The sequence below is a fragment of the Micropterus salmoides genome, unplaced genomic scaffold, assembly GCF_014851395.1.
Source record: "Micropterus salmoides isolate LMB-PRFRI ecotype aquatic unplaced genomic scaffold, ASM1485139v1 Ms_hic_scaffold_20, whole genome shotgun sequence".
Lineage (NCBI taxonomy): Eukaryota > Metazoa > Chordata > Actinopteri > Centrarchiformes > Centrarchidae > Micropterus > Micropterus salmoides.
This window is the reverse complement of record NW_024041151.1, coordinates 21,346,259-21,371,033: the sequence shown is the minus strand read 5'-3', so window position 1 is coordinate 21,371,033 and position 24,775 is coordinate 21,346,259. Positions and strand designations below refer to the sequence as shown.

The following is a 24,775-nucleotide window of genomic DNA, read 5'->3' as shown; positions in this document are numbered from 1 at the left end:
CCCTGTACACAAGACTAGCAGTTGTGGATGGATGGAAGGATGATTTCATTAAAATCTACATATAGCCTCTTTAAAAAACATTAACATACACAAAACATTTGATGAAAACCAGACTATATATACAGGACAAGATTGAGAATTTATTGAGGATAATTTGCATATGCTGCATATACAGATCAATGCACATCTGGATTGAATGGTTCTAAAGGCTGAGGTCTACTTTTGCTTGTTACATAAAACCTAAAAGGTTGTTTATGTAATTGTCACATTGTCAATTTTTGTCAGCTGTATGTGCATTTTTTATGTGTTAAAATAAGCATCCCCATTATCAGCAGATAGACAGCCCGTTGCTGTTGATCAATAATGGCCAAAAAACAACAACAATGCACTAAAGGAAGATCATAAGACTCAAAGATGAATGAAGATGAATTGTGATCCAGTTTTTCAACTTAGACTATTATTTGCACTTATGTGTTTGCGATTAACACGGAGAAGTCTTTAAGAAATATCTTTTATTAAAATAAATCTTTCACAGTGCATTGCGAAACATAAATAAAATGGGTCAAACGTGGAAAAAGTGTTGGTCAGTAAAGACCTGTGGAAGCTATGATGTCTTTGTTAATGCTGAACTAGACACAGCTCACCACCTTAAGCTGTAACAAAATAAAAGGAAACAGAATGAGGGGTAAATGTTATTAAGATGTTGGACTTGAAAGATTGTTTGGACAAACACTATGATCTAACAGCTAACATACATAGTTTACACACATCAACTCCGTACAGTTACAATATTGTACGCGAGAGGTGTCAATTACCAGTTGTATGACACATTTAAGATAACTTAAAATTTTGCTACATTAAATCTGACCAAAGAAAATGGCAAACAGCTGCCTAAGCAATTATAATGGATTCAGTACCTCACACCTCCTAGAATGTCTTACAGTTGAAATAACAGTTTTTCAGTACATTGTTTTTTAGTACACTACAACAAAGATGTGTTCAGTTCAAGTCGGTTCAGTGAAATTACTTAAATATAAAGGGATTTATACATTCCCTACGAAAATCAACAATTTCTTCAACAAATGTGCATATTTTTGTCATGTTTTTAAAAAGTTTCAGCTGTGCCTTAGATGACTATAGATGTCCCCTGGAGAGTACGCACATGCCATTTACACCCTTCACACCAAAAATACACCACTAAGGCACAGTTTGTCTTTGAATTACTTCCATCAGACCCAGTAGTGGTTGTCTTTAAGAGTCGGAGTAAGGGACATAGATCTCAGAGAGGTCTTGAATCCTGCAGTGAAATCTGGTACAGCACCACCACATGGTCCATAATCTCTTTCACTAATGTTACCATGTCTAATATTCCTTATCATCACCTGCCCCGTCAGCTTCAAATGGTCCCCAGAAGGTCATCCCAGGGGCCAGACTCCTCCTTCTAGGACTAATGGGTACCCTGGGAGAGGTGGGGCAGCTTCTAGGGCCCAGCGGGGTGACAACCACAGAGGGCATAGCAACACTCCGCTCTGCCTGGCCCAGGTAAGGGCTGCCGTCAGTGCCCTCTTCAGGGGGTAACCCCATTGCAGCGAGTTGCTGGAGAAGCCGCAGCCGGGCCTGTTTCTCCTTGCGGCGGCGGAACACCAGAATCAAAACTATGAGGATTACGATGAGTAGCAAACACGACAGCAGTGGCAGGATGATGAGGAGAGGGTCAGCAGCGGGGCGAGGGAGGACCTCAACGTGAACCGGGTGAGTGTTAGGATGGTTCACCGGGCCGGGTTTGTCTGAGATAGAGGGAGTGTGGGGCTGTGGGGCATGACTGTGACCTCCTCCTGCTCCCTCTGCATCGCTCCCTGACCTTCCTCCATGACTCCCGCTGCGCGTGTGGTTCGCCCAGCGGTTGTGAGGCCTTAACTTGTGCTGTGTCCTGTTGTTCTTATGTGACAAAATGTGCGGGGGCAAACCGACCCCGTTTTGCGTCGTGGATCCCCCTCGTCCACCTCCTTTGGTAGTGGTCCTATTATGTGTGGGCAGACGGCTCGTCGTGTGTTTGTGACTTGCACCATCTGCTTTATTTGAAACACTCAGACCATGATGCATCTGGTGGTGGGGAAAGATGGTGAAGTGAAGCTCGCCTTTCGCTGGTTGGACGTTTCCGGCCTTCAGTAGGAAGATGAAAGAATCATTGAGAGGTGTGGCGGGGGCGTGGCCTTGAGCTGTTGTGAGTGCTGATTTGTTATTATGGAGCTGGTTGTCACCATCACTGAGAGTCTCCTCGATGGCGACCCGGCCTTGCACCACATCTCTGTACGTAAAAGACTTCAGGACCTCTGATGCTCGGTTAGGGTCATAGGTCATCTGTATACATGTACACACAGACACAGCATAAGAAAGAGTGAACTGAAATCAGATGATTACACTATTAGTAACAGAGGTTATATTATAGATCAACACATCAACAAACACAATTACTTAAAATTAAATACAGGATATTTTACACCAGCAGAAAAACAGGTTTACAGTGTTACAGAGCACACTTCTGGCACTTTCACACCTATTAGTGAGGCTGGGTGTAGTCAGGGATACAACACACTTGAAACGTTCAACCACAGAGTAGTGAAACATGCATTTTCTGCCTGGTGCCTGGAGTTACTCTTTAAAGAAGGTAAACTTTAAACTTAATTTACTAACTGACACATTTTGTAACATGTTCCTGTTCAGGGCTAATAGGCGACTGGTGTCTGTGTGTTAAACACATAGTAAGTATGTAATTAGTATGGAATCATGGGAGTTGTTGTCTTCATTGGTAAACAACCAGTGTTGGACAGTAATAATATTACATTTCCCAGTAACTAAGTAGTGTAACTAATTACTTTTCTAAAACGGTAATATTATTACTTGTTACTAAGGTAAGTAACGCTGCGTTACTCGTTACTGAACACACCATCTTTGACGTAAATCCACGACTGTGCGGCAGCTCAGCTGGACCGGACTTTGTTGTTAATGTCCGCTGATAGCCAAACACTAAAGGAAGAATGGAGAACGAGGGAGAGAGGCGTTCTTTCCACAGCTTTAAGTAGCTGCTGCCATTATTGTGTCACAGTCTAAGATGCAAAGAACATTATCATCTACTGTAAACTCTGTGCGACCAGCAAAAAGCTTTCAACCGCGAACATTTCTACATCCGATTTATTGAAGCTTCTGCTGAAGCAGCACAGCGACATGAAACTTACAGAAAGAAACTCCGGCAGCTGCTGCCACTGATGCTCGGACTCGTAGGGAGAGAGTGGCGTTAACGTAGCGTTTTGTAACTACTGAATACTTCTCTTATAAACAGGCTACATGTGCAGTAAAACAGCTGTTTAAAAGTTGGGATTTAACCAACCACCCGCCCCACCCGCTGTCATTCTGTGGGAAACACTGGAAGTAATATAGTAACGTAACTAGTTACTTTTATCACCCAGTAATAAGTAAAGTAATAATATAACTTTTTTAAGGAGTAATAAGTGACTAGTAATATATTACAATTTCTGAGTAACTTCCCAACACTGACCACCATTGCCAATAACAATCTATCTGATGTGACTCCGGCAAAAATCATGTTCAGGGACAAGGTAATGTATTAATGTTTTATTCACGTTACGTTTAGTTATGTTTGCGACTTCCTTCCTCACTCTCTGACATATCCTGCATTTCCCTGGAAGTTACTACAGGGGGTAAAGGGGATAATGACACCCTTGACAGTCGACCTAATGAAATGCACCGATTCCTAGGTGTAGTTTTTTAAAGACATTTTAAGTTGGTTTGACAAAAAATGTTGACTTTATTAGATATCCAGTCACAACCAAGTGTCGAGTTTCTACAAGTTTAATATGTACACATGTTGGAGTTAAGCTATTATGCAAAAACACCAGTATGGTATGTCAAACTTTATCAAAAGCTTACAATGAACAGCTTTACCTTGACTAGTTTTCCATGTTTTGGTGAAGACAGAACCTCAAAGACCGGGTCGGCTCGGCTGATTCTCGCCAGCTCAGAGGCATCAATCATGGCTTTCCCCAGTTTCACAGCGATACCGCTGGGCACTCTTACTGGCTCTCTCAGGTAGATCAGAGGCCGCACAGTTACATTCACCGTCTGCGCTGTCACATTTCCATAGTCGACATCGGGGGACGAGGCTGACACTGAGACTTGGAAGCTGTCTTCTGATTCACTGAGATCGGTCATGTGGTAGACAACACGGCCAAACTGCAGGTCCTCATGGCAGAAGGTCGTGACTTCTTGGTCATTAATGGCAATGCGTCCGTGGCGAGGGTGTGTGGTGACCGTGTAGGTGATGTTGGCCCGGCTGCGACTGTTGGTTTGAGCTGCAAGCTGGTGGGTTGTCAGGACCACAGCAGTCCTGCCTTGAACCATTGACAGGCCAGTGTTGTTCACCATGGAGACACGGGGCTTTATCACCTCCACACTGAACAGTCTGTAGAGTGGACGATGATGACCGTCGGTCACGTTGAAGTAGAAAACACCTGTTGAGGGCTCACCCTGACACAGGGACCACAGGAAGGAATAGAAAATGGGAATGGGAAAGCACAAAAAGAAAGAAAGAAAGAAAAGAACATAAATGTTTCAAAACAGCCTCTTCTCTTAGCTGCATTACCACACAATACTGATGTAACTGACAAAAATAAGACATGCTGATGAATTACATATCTGAAGCTGAGTTCCACACCACAATGAAAAGAATGGAAATCACTGGCTACCTGAAAGTCAGGACAAATACATTTAAAAAAAAACCTAAAGCCCAGTGCATCCACATGTCACAAAACATAAAACCTATTTCTATGATTTGGATCTTTGTAACGTTAATTTTTTTGACACAGAGGATAATAAAACCCCTCGGATTTGTAGGATTTGAACATTTGAGTCTTAGGCAACCCCTAGTGGCAATATCAGAACACAATCTGGTTAGACAGCAATGTATCAGATGCCATCAGATTCTTACACAATAATCATGTAAGAATGACGGACATAGAGGCTTCAAATGGACATCCCTAATGCACACACATTTGCCAAAAAGAACCGGAGCCGTAATGTCTCTGTCAGCAGACTGACTCTTCACCTGCTGTGTAAAGTGCAGCCGGCCGTGGTTGACGTCGTACTGGGTGAAGGAGGTCACTGGCTCCGGTCTTTCCCCCAGCGTCAGGTAACCGTTGCTGGGCTTACTGATCACGAGGTAGTGCAGCTCCTCTGGAGGTGTGTCATGATCCTCAACCTGGACATGTAGATTGACAGGATTGTATTTTATAAGACTCCAAAAGGAATGTTCATCGTATTCAAACATTGTTGCTGCTGTTTTAATAGATCTCAAAATGTCACCATCATTTGACATGTTATTACTGTGACTTGATGGTTTTTGATGCTTTATGCACTGGAGGATTACTGTTGATGTTTAATATTGTCTCCTAAAACCTTCTTTATATGTTAAATTCCTAAAATAAAAATAAATAAATAAATAAAATTCTAAAAATGTAACAGCTAAATCTGCTAGATAGTCCAGTGAATCACTGGAAAATAAAAACACATTTTACTTATATAAAGTATTAAGTTAATTTAATGTGGTGTGACATTGGCACTTTCTGTAGCATAACATATAAAATGTTGTCGCCAATGATACTGAGAAAAAGTAAAAAACTTTTAACCCTAACTGTGCAGCGCTGACTGCAGCTACGCCTGCACTCTTAACCACCTGCAGATTGTCTGGTCCGATTGCGACTCTCTCTCCGACTACGACCTTCATACTCGGTGTTCTGCTCCTGATGAGTGGCGGCTGGTCGTTGACCGGCGTCACTGTGATGTTGAACGTCTCTGTTACCGCCAGGCTGTCCTTGACGCGGTGGTGAGAAACCGCATCTACTGAAGTAAGGGAGGACGATGAGGCTGAATAGAGAGGGGAAAAGGAGGAGGAGGAGGAATCAGAGGAAAAGGCAGACAAGGAAGATGAGGAGGAAGAAGAAGAGAGATCCAGAGGAGCCACCCAAGCCCGGAAAGTAAAGCTGTCGCTCGTCGTCTCTGAGTCATCGTGGATGTATGTGATGCCTAACTTGTTTAGGGTGACCTGGGAAAAATCAGGTTGGTTCCTGAGAAAAGAAGGGGTAAAAAGCTCATTATTTATTTCACATTTGCAAGGTTGTCTTGAAAAAATAACTATAAAGATAAGGATGGAAACCATGCATGAGTTGAATATATACAGTATACATTATATATATATATATACTGTATATACATCAAACCCGAAGGCCTATACTGGATATTCTTTACCTGAGACTTTATTTAATGTTGTTGCAAAAAATTCAGTTCAAAATGTCTCCACACAGTGCCTCAATACAGTGCCTTTAGGTTGATATTGTTTGTTGATTGTTTTTGTTGAAGTCAGCGCTGATTTTCATCAATATATCCTTTTTTTGACAATTTTGACAATGACAATTAGAAAAGTGTCTGCGTTACTGTGTTTAACTGATGTATTTGTGCCTTAGATCTGGTATGACCCATTTTGATTTTAGTGTCATGCTCATTTCCTGTGATACCAAGAACGGAGCCAAGCACCTGGTGAGGTTGTGTCCTCGTATAGACAGAGCCCCGTGGCGTGGCAGGGAGATCACACGGTACAGGATGTGGTGGTCTTTCCGGTGAGGCTCTGGAACTTTCCCAAGCAGATTGGAGGCATCGAGTTTAGACCTGTCAATCATCACCTTGCCTCCCTCAGCCACCACAGCACCTGAATGACAGATACAAACACCTAAATTGGTCCCCTTCAATTTATATTCTTCCTGGTAAAAGTGTTTATTCATCTTAAAGTATTTAACCTGGCTTTGTCTTTCCAGAGTTCACCCTGTTGTATCTTGAGCTACTCATGAATGCAAGCTGTAATGCTATTTTAAGAGGTTAAATACTAATGTACATGCAGAACACCAGAAGTATTTATTAATTTGGATTAGTAATTAGTAACTTGTAGTATTAATTAACTGTTTATTCTGTACTGAGAGAAAAAATGCAATTTTTAAATAAAAACACACACGGTCGCACAATACCTGCATTGTTCAGTAGTCTAGTCCTGTGTTGAAGGTTGTCGTGATGTTCGTTGGCCTGGTAGGAGATTAAGATGGTGAAGGTGTGTGGAGGAAGGAAAGCTGGAGGTGAGGACACTGTGAAAGAGAAAGTGTCTGCAGCTGACCATCCCACTGACTCTGGCTTGTTCTGATCATACAAGATAACTCCATCATTCACCTGAGAAACAGACACAACCAAATGAGGAGGGAGAAAGGGCCTTTTTTTATTAGAGAAGTTAACAAATGTTTTGAACAACAACAACAACAACACACACACCCCTACCATGCTTTGTGTGAACGTGGAAATGTTTAGTGTAGAGTTATCGCGCATACGTCGGACCAGGCGACCAAGTTTAGGAGGATCGGTCACTGCAAACACCACAGAGTGGTTTCTTCTGACATCAATGACATCGTTGGTTATGGCCTGAAGCTCCTGCTGAGTGATTGGTGTCACAGAGCCTTTAAAGATAACAAAGACAGTGAGAGAGAGGAAAAGCTCACAGCGACAGAGAGGAGGCAGTCAATGATCCTGGTTACATGTAATATCAGTACATAATCCATACTTGCACCATGGTTGTAAAATCTGAATACAAATTTTAAATAGAATATTATAATTTGCTATCTTTATCACAACAAGTACTATACAAGCAAGAAACTACAATAGTGAATGTTCTATACTTGGCTATCTATCAGAGTAACAGCTTCACTTATGTAACCTTGACTACAGAAACTACTGACAAGTGTGTATGTTTACAGGCTAGAACCGCTTAACGTTAACCGTTAGATAAAGTGGAATGTGGCACTGACACTAACTGGGCACTGAGGTACTGTAATGTGTTTGCATAGGCAGAAACATAATGCAGTGGGCTAATGCTTACACTAGTGATGCCACCTAGTGCTATTGTTATAAAATTGCACTACATTTGGATAGCTTTCAGATTTCAGATTATCAATAAGCATACAATGAGGCTAAACACTATTAAACATTTAGAGAGATAAAATAAATGCATTTGATGTTAATACATGTTTTCCTATCTAATAAATCTTCTCATGGCGCTGGAGAGTTCAAATACCAAATACCCATATTGATAAGTGTTTGGATTTTAAAATCACATGTAGATACTGTACTTGAGCAGAAAAATGCCTGCTTAAGAAACTCTTTAGCTGACTTTGTGCAAGTCCAGAGTGTCAAACCACCTGGGTAGACCTCCATTGGATGATTTCTCTGCAGGGTAAGGACCAGAGAGTGGGCAGTTGTGCTGAAGATCTGGCGAGGGGCGAAGTTCACGCCGTCATTTACCTGGAAATGAAAGCCACCCGACAAAGCACCTGCACAAGAACAGAGTCAACATCAAGAAAACTGAGCAGTTATTCCTACATTTGTTCCAGACTCATTTGTTAGTGTAAAAGTCGAGAGAAACACGGTGTAAATAGATTTTTGCTCACCACTGTGCACAAACACTAGTTGTCCGGTTTGTATGTGATCCTGGGTGAAGTTTAGGATGTGTCTGGATGGGGCGCTCTTCAGGGCCAGGTGGCCGTTGCTGGGTGGCGTGACGATGAACTCCAGTACCCCGGGCAGCGTGTCTGAGTCCTCTGCTCTAAGATCATTTATGGTGATTTCTGTCACTGAACCCACCCACACCTGAGGAAGCATGAGGAAAGATGGAAAGAAAGGTCATAGAGGCTATTAACTTAACTTAACTAGTAGTAAAGCTATTAATAGTTTGACACATTGGGAAATTAACTTATTTTTCTTTATTGGCAAGAGTTAGGTGACAAGATAGATACCACTCTAATGTCTGTATGTCTGTATGCTAAATATGAAGCTAGAGCCAGAAGGTGGTTAGCTTCACTTAGAACAAAGACTGGAAACGGGGAAACAGCTAGCTCTGTCACAAGGTAAAGAAATCTGCCTACCAACATCTCAAAATTTTAGTAGTTAGCACATCATATTTCATTTGTCTAATCTGTACACAAGCAGAGCTATAGAAACAACAAGTTATGGTTTTACTTGACAAAGTCTTTATGCTAAGATAAGCTAATCGCCTGCTGGCTCTATAGAGTAGCTTCACATTTGGCCATGACATGAGAGTAGTATTGATCTTTTCGTCTAACTCGCAGTTAAAAAGCAGTATGTCCGAAATACTATTCTTTTTTGCTAAGCAGAACATTTTACAGTTACAAATAAACTTGTAACTTGGAGTAACTGTAATAGTATGTATAGATTGTTTTGTATTAACTCAAAAATATCTTGGTGCACAATTCCCTGTTTTCCTGAGACACATTTCTCCAAAATGCTAGTTAGGATTTTTTTCAAAAACATAGTTGGAAGTAATCCTATACGGCCTGTCTTTAATCAGAAAAGATGATGCTATCTACTTCTCACGAACGTGTCCTATTACCTTACCTTTAAACCCTTGTTGGTTGTAACAACAGGAGTCTCATCATTGACGGCTTTGACATTGATGTGAACTGTGCAGGGCAGACTGTGCTTTCTGATTTCCGTCTGATTAGCCACAATGGTAAAGTTGTCTCTCTGTGTGTCACTGCCGTCATGGATATAGGAGATGTACTCACGTTCCACCTGGACAGAAAAGAGAGGTGGAGAAGGTTCATGTAGAGATTTATTCTGACATGACCCTTATAAAATTAAAAAAACAGTAAACGTGTTATCACACAGAGATGAGTGTTCCCCATTTAATTAAATATAAAACCTGTCAGAAATGGATGTTTCAAAACCATGAGGTAGTCATTGTCATAACCCCATAAAACCAATAATTTCGATGTCGAAAATGCTGGAACACAGCAACACAACAAAGGAAAGTGTGTTTTATGACAGATTTGTGTGTGTGCGTGCTCAGTCATACCTCAGTGTGAGTGAAAGCAGTGATGGGCATCCCCGGGATCCGGCTGTGCTCCAAGTGTCCATGTCGCGGTGAATCAATGACCTGGTACAGGAAGTTCATCCCTGAGAAGTGATGATTGGCGACCTTGATGATGTCAGAGGTCAGCGGCAGGGACGACCCCTCATCAAGGGTCAGATCAGACACCTACAGAATATACCAACAGATCTTTAGAAGGTCACATAGACATTGACTAACTTATCAATCGATTCCACCTTTGTGTAATCCTTTGGCTGGGAAAATGAATTTCTCTCCTTTAATAAAATTCTTTCCTTTTTTGATGTCATCTAACATCGGGACATAATGTACATTCTGTACCTGTAGAGGCAGCAGGATGGGGATGATATCAATCTCCAGCCTGATAGGTCCGACCTTTGTGACCCCATTTGTTGCCTCCAGCAGAACAGAGTCGCTGGTGCTTCCTGTAGCCTGCTGATGGTAGATCACCGATCCTTGGTTGACGTCCTCCTGGGTGAAGGAGTTTCTTGCCTGCTCTCTGGTGCCCTGCATGGAGGAATGGAGCAGACGAGCCAATCAAGTCCTGTTTCTGTGTGAATCCTGCGTGACAATTTAAAGCTGAAATGTGCAACTTTTGGGGCCAGTTAGGTTCTTACTTGAAGGTGAAATAATTTCACTTATAGTGAAACTACAATAAATACCTGATTAGGCTTTTTAGTCTCTTTTTGGTTTGCTTTCATTAAAACTCCTTAATATGTGGTTTTAAAGCTGTAGTCTCTATAAGATTAAATATTCACGACTAAATAAGCAACAGTTAGAGTTTGTTAGTTAGGATAAAGCCTACTATGTAAATATTTATTTAGAGTTTAACAGTTAAAAACTTCAAATTTCCTTCATCTGGACTGTGTGGGTGTGGTTTGACCCCCACATTTTGATTCTAATGTTGCTAAACTCTGGGACTTCACATTTTTCCAATTGAGCCCTACCCGCTTCAGACATATAAGTAAAGCGAAGACAAAACACTCAGAAATTCAGAAATCTCTTTCACATATAACCAAAAGCTATATGCTCTTGTGAAGTCTGCTTTAAACCTAAACAAAAGCTGTGTTAATTGTTGACTGTGAAATTGGCTGTACTTGATAGAGGTGCTGCTGTTCTCCATTGTTGTTCTGGTGCTTGTGGCTGGGGGGAATCCTCTGAAGGAAGCCCAGGGTGGGAGGACTTTGGACATTAAAAACTATCTCTGCGGGCCGGCTGTCCTCATGAACCACCTGTTCAAACAAAACAGTATACATTTTCAAAAAACATGGAAATTATATAATACATACAGTATGTACGCTAGAAGATGAGGAAGTCCGGCATGCAAAACTACAACAATGGCATTAAACTATGACATTAATAAACTTTGAAAGATCACAGGAGTGATGTACTACAGGAGGGCAACTGGTATAGAAACAAAATAAATATTGCAATGAACATGAGAGTTTGTTGTTTGTTGAGTTTTGTCATTTTAATTTCTATTTTTAATTTCTAATTCATTTTAATTTTCAATATATCACTTAGAAAGCAGTCTGTTACATACATAAAATCCCTGCAATATGGTTGCAGTTACAGACAATAAACAATAAATCTTGATATTTTTCCATGTCAAATATTGAGTAACTTCTGCAATATCAGATACAAATACAGGCAAGAAAGTGACCACCTGGTTAAGTAATCGATTAGTCATATACTGCATTATGGTTATTAGCTTACCTCTAAGTGCTCCTTGCTTATGGAGACATTCTGTCCCTCCACCACCACCACTGGATGGTTACTTAGGACCGTTGGCGGCCTCTGGTGACTCTCCAGGTAGACCTTTACTGGCACTCCGATGTCCAGATGTACCTCCCTCCTCCCTCTGTCCAATCGACTCTCTGTGCTCTTCTCCCTTGCTCTTGCCGTCACATTGAACCAATCTGACAATTCCTGGCTGCCGTCGTGGTGATACGCTAGGCGCCCCTCCACCAAATCTTGCTGGGTGAATCTTGAAATTGCATGTGCTTCTGTTACAGTCTCACGATCACCACCGTTAAAGCAGAGCACACCGTGTTTAGGTGGAAGGAAGACCTCAAATGTCACTTCCCGTGGGTCTCGGATGTCAAGGTTGCTGAAGATGCTGAGGTTAGCAGAGGTCAAGGCAGTGATCCCACCTCGCTGCACTGTGAGGCCTGTGTTGTTCTCAGCCTGAAGGTAAGGATCCTGGGCAATCACCTGCACCAGGCAGTTACACAACAGAGACAGAAATGAATTATTTATATAGCAGCTGTCAGGAACATGTTACCAACATCACATGGTTTACTTATCACACTAAAAATTATATTTAATTAAATACAATATTTAATTAGCAGCAAATAATTTGTAGAAAAAGTTATAAATAAACATTTAAGGTAAACCACCAACACACTGCTTCACTTCCTCTACTTTTTATCTTTTAACTCTGTTCTTAGAGGCTTTTATGTTTTTGCCTGCCTTCTCTTGTTATGATTTTACATGATGATGATTTCTATTTATTTCAGTGTTCAATTAACATGTGGTCAATCGACATAATTTAAAAATTAGCCTCTTGGCTAACATTGGCTAATAAAACAAATGTAAAATACATAGATTGTGAAGACATAATAATCACCTCCAGCAGTGTTGAAACGTAATGTTTCCCATCTGATACGAAAAGCACAAAACGCCCGAAACTCACCCCTCTGTGGACAAACAACACCTTTTTCTGAGAGGAGAGAAAAGAAGAGGGGGTGATGACAGAAGAGGAAAAGGCATCAGCGGGCTTTACAAAGAAACATTTACAAACTTAAGAAACACCAGTATTACTCGTTAAGTAAAACAGAATATCTACAGGTCAAAGGCAGCTGGATTTGCTGTTTTAAAGTCATTGTCGGACCTTCAAACTGCAATCCCCGTCTCTCCACACCAACATTGGAATTGGGGGGCTGCGTCCTACAATTTTTACAACTTTCCAAAATCACTAATCTGACAGGCACTCCCACTTGTTGCACAGGTGAGAAACAATGAAGAATTTGAACTTCTCTCTCAAGCTCTCTTTTTCCATTCTTCAACCAGGTGCAACACATGAATACATTTGAGAACAGACTGTCTGAAAGTCACATCTCACCCCTTTGTATTACATCAGGCTTTCCGCGCCAACTCTGAGTGTAGTCATTTATAACAATTCATATACATGTTTGCCTTTAAATGTGGTTGGGCAGTGTTTCCTGCAAACTAGTTTACTCCTTGAAGAGGCTTCATCATTTCTACTGGGAAGTTGCAAGGCGTATAAATCTATTTTTGCATGACGTTGAGGATCACATGAGGATTGTCGACGTCATGGCACAAAAACATAACAGCAAATCCATATACCTTTGTCTTACTGATTATAAATATTCTGCCACCTGGACGAGCAAGAATCTATAATGGTGCGAACCTGCTCGAGGTCCCGCTGTGTGAACTCATACAGCTTGTGACTGGTATCACTGGCCAGCACCAGCTCCCCCATGGGAATCCCCCTCCGCGTGTACACCAACCAACTGTCCTGAAAGTCCGAGTCATCGTCCTGGTAACAAAGGTCATTTAACGTCACCAATCTCTGCCCATCGCGGGCCACATGGAAAACTTTATCGACAACCCTGACAGGTCTCTGATCATTGACGAGCTGCACAGAGATATTAAAGGTGTGTTCGGCTGTGTTTCTGTCCTCCTTCTTGCTGGTGTGTTTGTGCAGTTTGTAAACCACAATTTGAAAAGTGAAGGAATCCTGCTTGGTCTCGCTGTCATCATGAACGTACATGATCCTCTCCCGAATGATATCCTGATTTGTGAATGTCACAACGTTGTCATTAATGGAAGTTGAGTTGGAAAGGTTGATCTTTCTTATCTGCCCGTGCCTGGGGCTCACCGTAATGTTGTAGTGGACCTCCCGGTTACTTGCTGTGTGCGTAAACAAAATATCTTTGTTGATGACTTTACTTCCTCCTTCCAGGATTGAAAGGCCTTTGTTTACAACATCGATGGCGGTTGACTCTGCTTTTATGTTGATTCTGAAGTCGTAACTAGTAGAGTTGGCAAGTGTTGAAAACACCTGAAAGCTGAATGTGTCTCTTGTGTCATCGTGCAGCCTGTTGAGCAACCCGTACTTCACCGAGCCATCCGTGATATTCTTTTGACTGAAGGTTGAGTTCCTTTGTAGAACTCTGTTGTTGAGGAATAGCTGCCCTTTCTTTGGGACTGTTAGGAGCCTGAAGTAGAGGTCACTCTCGTTGAGTTTAACGCCCTTAGAAATCACATGCAGATCCTCGGGAGTGACAGCAGCAGTCTGAACACCGTTGACCTCCATCTTGCTGCGTGTGATTTTGAAGTGGATCCAGCGTACCATAATAAGGAATTCGACTTCCTCGGTAGCCAGGGAACCAATGCTGATTTTACATTTGAAGTGGTCAGTGATGTTGTTCTGCTTCTGAAGGCCATGGAAAGTGCTGAGGTATCGGATCCGTTCTTTTTCTAGGAGTTTCTGAGAGAAGGAAGTAGTCGGTTTCCAGTCACCGCTTGAGTGCAACCTCTGGAGCTCACCATATTGTGGCAGCTCTGTAATGTCATAGCGGATATCTACTGCCTGACCAGCCACATTAACTTGTACTGCAAGGTGAAAGTTTGTGATGAAGGAAGCCCCGCCTTGGTTCACCTCAAGTCCAGTGTTATTCACCAGTTCATGTTTGAGTGCCACTGCCATAATTCTCAAAACTACTGTGTTGCTCATCTGTGGAAAGGACAGGGAGGTGAGGATAGGAGATGAGACGGGACAAAGGGAGAGAAAACAAGGGAGGAGGAGATTTGATAAACAGGAGCAGATGGTTAATTAGGCCAATATAACATAATGGCAACATGTAAAATGTGTGTGTGCAATAAAACAATCATGCTAATGGCTCTGAGAAGCTGTACTGTGCTTTGAGCTAAATGCTAACACAAGCTAACATGCTCACAATGACAAAGTGCTAACATACTGAAGTTTACCTTGTTAACATTTGCTAATTAACACTTAGATTACATTACTTACCTTCATCCCGTCGCTAACCCTGAGAGCCAGCCTGGAGGTGGGCACCCCAGTGTGAACAAAGCTGATCTTAGCCTCCTCCAGATCATTCAGGGAGAACAAGTTAATAGCCCTGGAAGATAGATGCATTGATGTTAACTTTCATGTTCTGTTTTGTTCGGTTTTCGACTCTGCTCGTTTGTCTGATGCTACAAAAGGAGATTGGCGGTCAGGATCGGCTACAGAATAGTATTGAGGTCACACTTATCAGTTTGTTTAGTTATCAGAATAAAATGATCAATAATAGGCTATGTAGCTATAACATTTACTCAACATTTACAAAAATAATGGATTATTGTCTTGGAATAGTGTCTCTGTATTTTTCTAACTATTTCTGAATGTCATAAGCACGTGTTGAAGAGGGAGACGAAAGTACTGCACTGCAGGTTTGACACATCTAGTAGCAGCTAGCATTAATTTTGGTTATGTAGCCAGGTGCAACAAGGTGACAAAAGTGGCTTAGAGTGAATGTGGAATGTGACACCCAAATACCGTATCAAAATCTGGCAACCACAGATATATAAAATAATAACTTTACAAAACTTTGCTAGCACAAATAAATAAGAAAAAGTCTTTGAAATATGTTTTGTCTAAACCTTTTTTTTCAAAACCATCTTTCTTTGCTGCTCCTATACAGTATATGTATATATATATAAAGCAACTTGCTTTACTCTATGAAGCTCTATGATTGGAAGAAGATTTGGAGGCACTGTAAAGCCTCGGAAGCCGTAGCACAAACCTGCCGGGGTAATCCTGGTGCTCAAGATGTCCGGCCTCAGTGTTGAGGTTTCCCAGGGAGCTGAACACCAGCTCTGCAGGACTGCTGTCAGGGTCCAACACTCTCAGCACATCTGTTGTCAGCTGGGGACATTGTGGTTGTATTCATTTTTATTTTCTACTATACACACATACATACCATCCAGGCATTCTGTTGTACCTACCACTCGTTTGGACTTCTCCACTAGAGTGAAAAGATTTCCCTCCGGCAGGCTAAGCACAGGTGCATCATTAACAGGACTGATACTGATATCAAACCGGTGCAGGCGGTTGCCCTTCAGAAATGCAGGAAGTTCCCTCTTACTACTGGAGAAGACTGAAAACATGAAGAAGTCTTGCAGGTCCTCTGACCCACTGTGAACATACATTACCCTGCCCTGCCACAGGTCCAGCATACTGAAAGTCCGGTCAACTTCTTCTGCTCCTATTGTGATAGTCCTCTCCTGCCCCTTGTCCAGCATCCCATCAGGGTCTGGACTGAGGTCCAGCCGGAGCTGGCCATGGACAGGCTGACCCTCAATGCGGAACATCAACTGGGATGGATGAATGCCCAGTTTCCGAAAATCCAGATTCACCTGAAAGAGAGTGCAAATAGGAACTGACTTATACACATGTGGAAACTACATAACTCCAGTTTATTTTCACTGACATGTATGTATAAGAAACATGTCAAATAACTAAAAGTGAAAACTAGAAGCAGAGCAGCAGGAGAAAACCAGTCCTACCCTCATGTGTTTGGGTTCCAGTGGTGCTCGGCTTCCCTCCGCTACCTCTAGTTTTCTCAACAACAAAAAGTTAGGGTTCTTTTTATTGTTGGTGATTGGATGTGTGGTTGTAACATCAAACTCGGGATGATCTGTTGGGCTGGTCAATGTCACTGCATCTGGAGCTTGCCCTGTCTTACAGCCCACAGTGATGTCCTTAGTGATGGCAGCTTGAGGTAGGCCCGTGCTTTGAGTGTTCACCCTAATTTTTCGGAGGCAGCCTTTGAAAGAGCCTCCTCGGCCAGCTAGTTGCACCCCAAGCACAGCGGACAGTAGCCCAGCTCGTCTTGCCTCTCCCCGAGCTTCTTCATTCAGCCCTCCCAGGAAGAGAGGCCCCTTGAGCTGGATAACCTGGAGCGCCAGACTCAGGTTGGCCTTGACGAATTCTTCACCCACCTTCAGCTGGACAATGTGGGGCTGCAGGTGCAGCTGGATGGGGTACCAGGTGTGGTTGCTGCGTACATGTGTTAGAGAACGCAACTCAGTCTTACTCCCCTCTTCATTTCCCACCGTTGCCACCAGATGACCATCTCTGATCTCTATGGCAACAAACCCTCCCTGGTTTCCAGAGCTATACAGGATCATGCCATCTTCTTCTCTTGCAGAGGGGTGTAATTCACATTCAAACACTCCTTCCTGTGGCACATCCCACGGTGGGAGAGAGATAAAGGCTTTAGAGCTGAAAAAACTTACAGAATCTTCTACTGTTGCAGAAAACTGTGGACTACAGCCCAGAGATACCTCGTGGACGCTCTTGTACCCAGAATAAGGCCTTAGACTGGACAGCAGGTTATGTTCATTGAACACAACTTCATCTAAGCAACCTCTAAAACCGCCAGAGATGTTGAGAAGCTTTGGGTGGTTTAGTCCAGCTGCCCCACCAACATAAAGCCCATACTCGACACTGAGCTCCAGATCTGGTCCTGGCATACGGAGGCTGGTATGAGAGTTTCGGTCCACGGTCATGTTGACATTATGGTGGTCATGGGTCAGCTCCATGGAGTGCCACGCCAGGTCGCTAAGATGAATGCTTTTTTCTGAGCGTAGTGAACGCTCACCTGAACCCAGGTCCAGACGTACCTGAGGGATGAAGGCGTAGGAGAGGAGGGAAAAAGTGAGGAAAGGAGTGATGAAAGGTGATAACCAAGACGCACAATTCTTTCTAATGTCTGTTTGTATGCCACAACAAGAGTTGCAGGATAAAAAGTAAAAACACATAAAAGCAAGCATAGCATGATGATGATGAGATGGTGAGTTTGCACAATTAAAAACAAAATCAAGGCAGTTATCAACTGTAGATTAAAGGATTTATTCACAAACTATTTCATGAGCAGTTACTTGTCATGTACTTGGAGTTTTCATTAAACTATTGTGGTCTTCTCTTCTAACCTGCGTCATGAAGGAACTTGTTCTGAAAAGAAGCCAGTGCCAGGGGGGTTATTTTTCTCTCTCTGTGAGCAATTTGACACCAAGCTGTGTGTGTTCAGACTTCTCGCTGGCTCTTCTCAAGATGGTAAATATTTTCCCTGGACAGGTTTTACTGTGACTGATTTGTATTCATATTGCCAAAATCCAAATGTTTTTTCCTTGACCAAAAAGCAAACTGATAAATGTTGTGTCATAAAATTATTTTTTTTTTGCTTGATGATAGCCATCCATTTTCCAAGTGTGATATTATCCTAATATGTGCTTTAGCCTACCTGCAGTCGACCAGATATCAGCTCCAGCAGCAAGAAGTCTCTGCGTCCAGCTGCCAAAAACAGCAGCCCCACCTGACTGGAGGTTCGAAATCGTACATGGAGAATCGTCTGAATCGATGTCTCCACTGTCCGCAAGTGAATATAGCCATCACCGTAGAATGACACTGCAACAATGAAAAAGGAGACAGATGAGACGTCCATCCTGACATGTATTGGGTGGCCACTATATCATGAGAATCTGTGAAGTTGAATGCAATCCAATGTCCTTTCAAAAAAGATAACGTTGTGACGCTTATAATGTTAAGACTTTGATAGAAAGATGGTACTTTAGCTCCATAGTAATATATTAGGCTGTAATTTGTCTTGTTGCTGATTACATTATATTGTAAGGTGTTCATTTTGTCCTGTTTTGATGTGCAGCCCAGTCAGAATCATGTTCAGCTTGATTTGAAACAAGGTTTTATTCCTAGGTACAAATTAATGAAGTAATTAAAGGGCAAAATTTACGTCATACTGCCATACTAATTAAATTTTGTTTTTAATTACATTTCTCGGTTATATCTGTATACAAAATCTCTACTACCACCCACAAAATGAAATGAACATTTGGTGACCAAAGGCCTTCTCCCAGTAAAGGTTATTCCATTAATCTGTATTGGCTAGCTTGTCAATATGGTGTCTACTCTGCACTTACCTGCTATCTGAATTCAATTAATGACAACTAATGCATTCTGGAGTGGGTCATCCTGAAATGTTCTGATGCTAATTAGACTTCACTAGTGACCCAAATGACGCAGACTGGACATTTAGTTGTGCAAACATTTCGCAATGGCAGAGCTATTCTAAGAGCACAAATATCATCATTTGTTGGTGTAAAGCTTAGAGGGCTTAAATCTCTAACTGGAATTGGGAAACCACCAAATAAATAAATAAATAAATAAATAAATTAAAATAAATTAAAAAGTAAATAACTATTTAAATTAATTCATGACCATGGTTGTACCCTCATAACTCCTCTCAGATAAGAACTACATACCTATATGGCTAGTTTGAACTTGGAACATTAAAACATGGTTTAGACGCTACACCCTCACTTCGCTAGTGGTTCTATGCTGTACCATATAAACTGTGTAAAAGAAAGTGGACGTAGCTACTGTGACATCACCTTTTGGTTTGTGGACTGCCATTTTTAAGCCTCGAGTTTGGCATTTTGTTTAACTGGAACCAGAAGTGACCATATTTGGACAAGAGGGTGATGCTGAGGAGGGGTTGTATTACAACACCTGACAGGTCGCTGTGGTAGCTACTTGTCAGTCACAATTTAGCCATTCCCTGAAGCATACATACAGTCTACGAAGCATACCCTGCTTTATCGTCTATTTTAATCTAAATGGGACCATAATTTACTAAATGAACATCATGCTGTATTGAAACGATTTGAAAGTAACGATTGAGATCATAAACTCATTAAAGAAGTGGAGCAACCAGTGGCATCGCCCCCTGCTGGCCATTAGGAAAATAATGAAGGTTAAGGCACTTCAGCATTGGCTTCACTATTCAGAACCAGAGTTTCCCACTTGGACTGTACTTGAGCACAGAGCTGTTTGGAGTGCAATGCAGAAATCAGCACGCTAACATGCTCACAAGGGCAATGCTGACATGCTGAAGTTTATCAGGTATAATGTTTATCATGGTCACCATCTTGATTTAGCGTGTTAGCATGCTAAGATTTTCTAATTAGCAAATATGTACAGCTGAGCCTGACAGGAATGTCATTAGTTTTGCATAAACCAATCATTTTGACATGATGATGGTGCCTGATGAAATGTAAACGGATTACCAAGTTATTCCAATTAACCTATTCCTGATGGAAACACGAAGGTCTGTACCAATTGTCATGGCACAAACCCCCAAATGTCAACCTCATGGTGGTGCTGGAGGAATAATATGGGTGTCTCTAAAATCATTAGGATAGATTATTCGGGAAAGACGAATGTCTGTACAAATTTTTATGTTGATCCATGTGATAGTGGTGGAGATATTTTAGTCTGGACCAAAGTGGAGGACCAACCAACCAACCGCCTGTCCATTGTCAGTCCTAGATTCATGCGGTTATCGTGGCTAAAAATGATTACATTTACAATTTTTCATTTGGTATGCTTTTGTCTAAAACATCGTAAAAAAGGGGTTCAACTGATGCAATTAGCTAGCCTATGCAATTACAATGTACTTGCATTTAGTAGTGAGGCTAGTGTACACACCACTCACATCAGTGAATAGAAAAACGTAAGCAGTCTTGATTTTAATCGATTTGACCTACAAAGCAATGGCATTGGAGCACTCTGTCAATTTGTGGAAAGTGTAACACACAGCAAATAGAGGTTAGAGAGATGTGTGCGTATGTGTGTGTGTATGTGTGTGTGTGTGTGTGTTGGACACTCTAGAAACTCTAAAGCTGTCTAAACAGTTCAGCAGTATGGAGTGGCAGTGAGACTGAACACAAGAAAGTATTTAGTATTCAACAGTCTAACTCTATCTTCACTTATCTCAATAAAAATAACTAATTGGCATGAAGGGGATAAAAAACAAAGCAGGGAAATTAAATGAATGAATGACTCACAAAATCTGGTGTGCACAACTCTACAGTGTAAGTACATGAAAGTAGGGCTGGACAATAAAACAATAACAATAATTATCGCAATATTTTTTTTCAATAACAATATAACACATGTTCAGTAAATATTCAATAAATGTTTAGATGTTTACTTTGTAGAGGAAAAAGGACTGAAATAAGCTTCTACTTAATTTTACTTATGCATATTTGTTGACAAAGATTTTATCATAATTTTTTTGAATGTTCTCCCTCAGATTTGTGAAGTTATCTACTATTTGGCATCTGGTGTTGACCATAAAGAAGAGTTTAAACCACAATTAACCCTCAGGTTTCTTCAACTTTAACTCAGCAGCATAAATCAGCCTTTAAACTCGAAAGAAATAACAATTTGATACATATCGTGGTAATTGTCGATATCGACAAATCTGAAACTTTTTATTGTGATATAATTTTTGGCCATATTGTCCAGCTCTACATGAAAGACAATAATTTATGTTCCCACATCACACAGAACAAAAAGTCATTCAGCAACTTGTTAAAATTTACATGTAGGAAAACTTCAAAAATTTGGAAAAACAATGGGAAAATATCTTTTATGTGCGTTGTCCTGCATTCCATATTCTTATATATCTCTTCTGTTGTTTTAATTTCATGCCTACATTGGTGTCAATTGTCTTAAAGGCTTTTATTGCCTTTAAATCCCTATGCAACTCTGATTAGGAAATGCACTGCCTGCAAAAAATAAAGACAAAAAAAATTATCAAGGCTATTATTATGTGCCATAAGACTGGTCCCAGTGCTAAATACTCAGTCAGCAGGGCGGCCCAGCATGCTGCTCTGCATAAAGCCTATAAGCCCGCTGTCAGTATAACCCATGTCTGTCCATCTATCTCTAATCTGCCTCTATGATACCAGTGAACATTGGATTATTAGTAATCTGGCTACAGACACACTTCGAATGTGAATGCATGTCTTTAATGTGCTGTCATAAGCAGGTATAAAGACATGTACAGTTATCTGAGGCAGTGCTTGTATGCTGTAATTCCTGCACATTTACCAACCTTTGGTTGTAAATATTAATGTTCCAGTGGCAGTTATTTAGATTTGATCAGAGGTGTTGATTGAGAAGTTGTCAACTAACAAAGCTGATCCAGCTCTGAGGTGGCCTTTCAAAACTAAGTGAAGTGTTAAATAAACCCTGATGTGTGTGGATTCAGAAACACTGATAAAACAAACATTTACATAAAATTAATACAGATTTTTCTGTGCACAATTAATTGTTTTTTAGGGAAGAGCAACAACTTGTTAATGATGACACTGTTCAGTTGTAATTGTTTTAAGCAAGTTACATCACTCTAATCTTTAAAACCAAACTTTAGGAGGACATTTGGTGAGCAGTGTGGCACCAGATCAAGAGACTGCAAGCATCCAGCCAAAATATATGTCCAGTATACAGCAGCATATTGCCATATGTCTACAGACAATATTAGGCTGGATTAAACATTAAGCTGCCAACTGTCACAGCCACATTTTAACTTAATCAAAGGTTGTACGAAAAACAATACTTCATTTACAACATAACAATTATCTCCTGCATCAATTCATTAAAAGGGGAATAAAAGGGGATAGGATTAACTAAAACGACCAGAGTTTATGTATGAATGTTAAATGTTACCTTCAATAAATTTGCACTAGCAACCTCTAAAAACTGTATTTCTACATGTTTCTGTAGTGAAAACCTTTTTGCTGCATTGCCAGTTGTATTATAGCGACGCAACAAATCATTCAACTGTAAAGTTGTAGCATAATTGTTCCCAGTTTTAATATATGCATCACACAGTTAGGAGGAAAGGTGGTTTCCTTGCCCCTGCAGTGACTTACCTCCATAAACTTGTCCTGTAGAAATCAGCAGGAGCAGAAACAGATCAGCCACAAAACTCCCCATTGTTAGTTAGGCCCTTCAAATCTAACTTGCATTTAGTTAAGAGCAACATCTGGCTGCTTGATAGTGCTGTCCATTGTCTTTACTATATATCACTTGCTCTGCATGCCATTTTCACAACGGACAACTTCCCTGACACCAATAGCTTGTACTTGCTTTGCTGGCTTTAGCTTGCCGTCTTTAAAAAAATGTACCTGTGCTTATGAGCAGAGCACAGCAAGGTGAAACTCCACCCTCGGATCCTCCCCTTGGCTGTTGTAGTGCTTAGTACTGAACGTGAACACAAGGGGGAGGTGTCATAACACATTCAAAGAAATGTGCAAGGCACTGTATAGAAAGAACAGCAGATTGTCTGTGTGTTTCTGTTGATGTGTACACTGAGACTACATCTCCGGTCTTGTTAGACTATTGTAGTAATGAAGTATGGTAGTGTATTCTGAATTGAACCGATCCATAAATCCATGGTAGCCTGGTAGAAAAACCAACTGCTCTGCAGTCTATTGATGCTCCAAAATTAGAAAGGTTTATCACAGATCATCCTTTATTAGGGGAAAGATGTTCAAAACAAATATACAGATTATCCTCCTGATTGGGCCACTTTGTAATCATTGTCTTCCTAAAATGAATTGAGTATATTTCTGTTTTCTTATTTCTGTTTTCTTATAAGTGTAACTTATGCTAAATCCAGTTTTTTAGTTAATAAATGTAACTTTAAGTCAAGTTCATCACTGTATTACCACAGCAGTTCTTAGTCTTTTCCAAATTTGAGAAAATAATTCCTCTGGACCAATAAATTAATAAATATTAATAAATTAGTCTGACATAGCCTTGTGTTATAATGGTGACCTGTCCAGGATGAACCCCACTTCTCATCCAATGTAAACTGGGATAGGTTCTAGCCCTCCACGACCCTGAAAGGGATATGTAGGTCTAGATAATGGATGGAAATCTGTTGCTTTGTATTCCACACAACCAATGCACAAGGCAGCATCACACACTCTGAATAAAGAAAATCTACTCTTTCCAGTGTGTAGACTTTGGAGTTATATGAAATTTGCATTGAGATCTAAAGCATGCCACAGAGAGTAGTAGTAGTAGTAATAGTATTTTACAGTGTTCGCAGCAAGTCTACCAGCAAGTCTACCAGCAAGTCTATCCTCTGTAAACACTGACTTTAATCATAAATTAAGCTACTGAAGTTTAAGTACAATTAAGGATTTAAAACAGTTCCTCAATAAAGTAATAAAGTACCCCACGAAAAAGCTACTCAGTTACAGTAACAACAGTGTCAAAGTAATTAAGTTGCTTTGCACCCCTGATGCCAGTAAAGCAACCACTGCATTTCAAATGAATTAACCTGCAGTGAGGGATAGAAGAGAGAGAAAATAAGAGACAGCTGAAAAGAGAAGACAGAAAGAAAACATTGTTATGAAGAATGGGAAGGAACAAAGTGTGCAAAATTGCTGAAACAAAAGAGAAAGAGAGAGGGGGGGGGGGAGTAAAAGGGAACGAAAGGTTAAAGGAGGGAAATGTCCAGTGGCTGATTGAGGTAAAGTGGAAGTTTGGGTGTAATTGTTCAAACTGCAACTCCCTAGTCTGTATCCTGAACCACTCCCACCCTCTAACCTACCACCTCTACATACACACACACACCCACACCCACCCACACATGTTTGTTCCTCTATCCCTGTGGGGACATCTCATTGGCATAATGCGTTCCCTTACCCTTAATCATCACGTCTACTGTCCATGCCTAATCTTAACCCTTACCTTAACCCTTTACCCAAACCAAACCTAATTGTAACCTGATCCCCAAAACCCTCAAAAAGCTCTAGCTTTCTCTACCCGTGGGGTCCCCACTGTGACACGAG

At 41.1% G+C, this 24,775-nt stretch overlaps 1 protein-coding gene across 1 annotated transcript; it reads right to left on the bottom strand.

Moving 5' to 3' along the window:
* Nucleotides 1-728: 728 nt before the first annotated feature.
* Nucleotides 729-23,060, bottom strand: LOC119915053 (chondroitin sulfate proteoglycan 4-like). Its single transcript, XM_038734612.1, is given in 23 exon segments — nt 729-1,373; nt 1,375-2,361; nt 3,964-4,545; nt 5,123-5,275; nt 5,750-6,140; nt 6,607-6,778; nt 7,092-7,287; nt 7,393-7,568; nt 8,307-8,438; nt 8,556-8,754; nt 9,520-9,696; nt 9,980-10,162; nt 10,334-10,519; nt 11,110-11,244; nt 11,729-12,226; nt 12,642-12,734; nt 13,446-14,774; nt 15,072-15,180; nt 15,847-15,968; nt 16,049-16,459; nt 16,610-17,728; nt 18,349-18,512; nt 22,844-23,060. Coding segments are annotated over 23 exon segments (7,722 nt in total). The 5' UTR covers nt 22,908-23,060; the 3' UTR covers nt 729-1,229.
* Nucleotides 23,061-24,775: the final 1,715 nt, after the last annotated feature.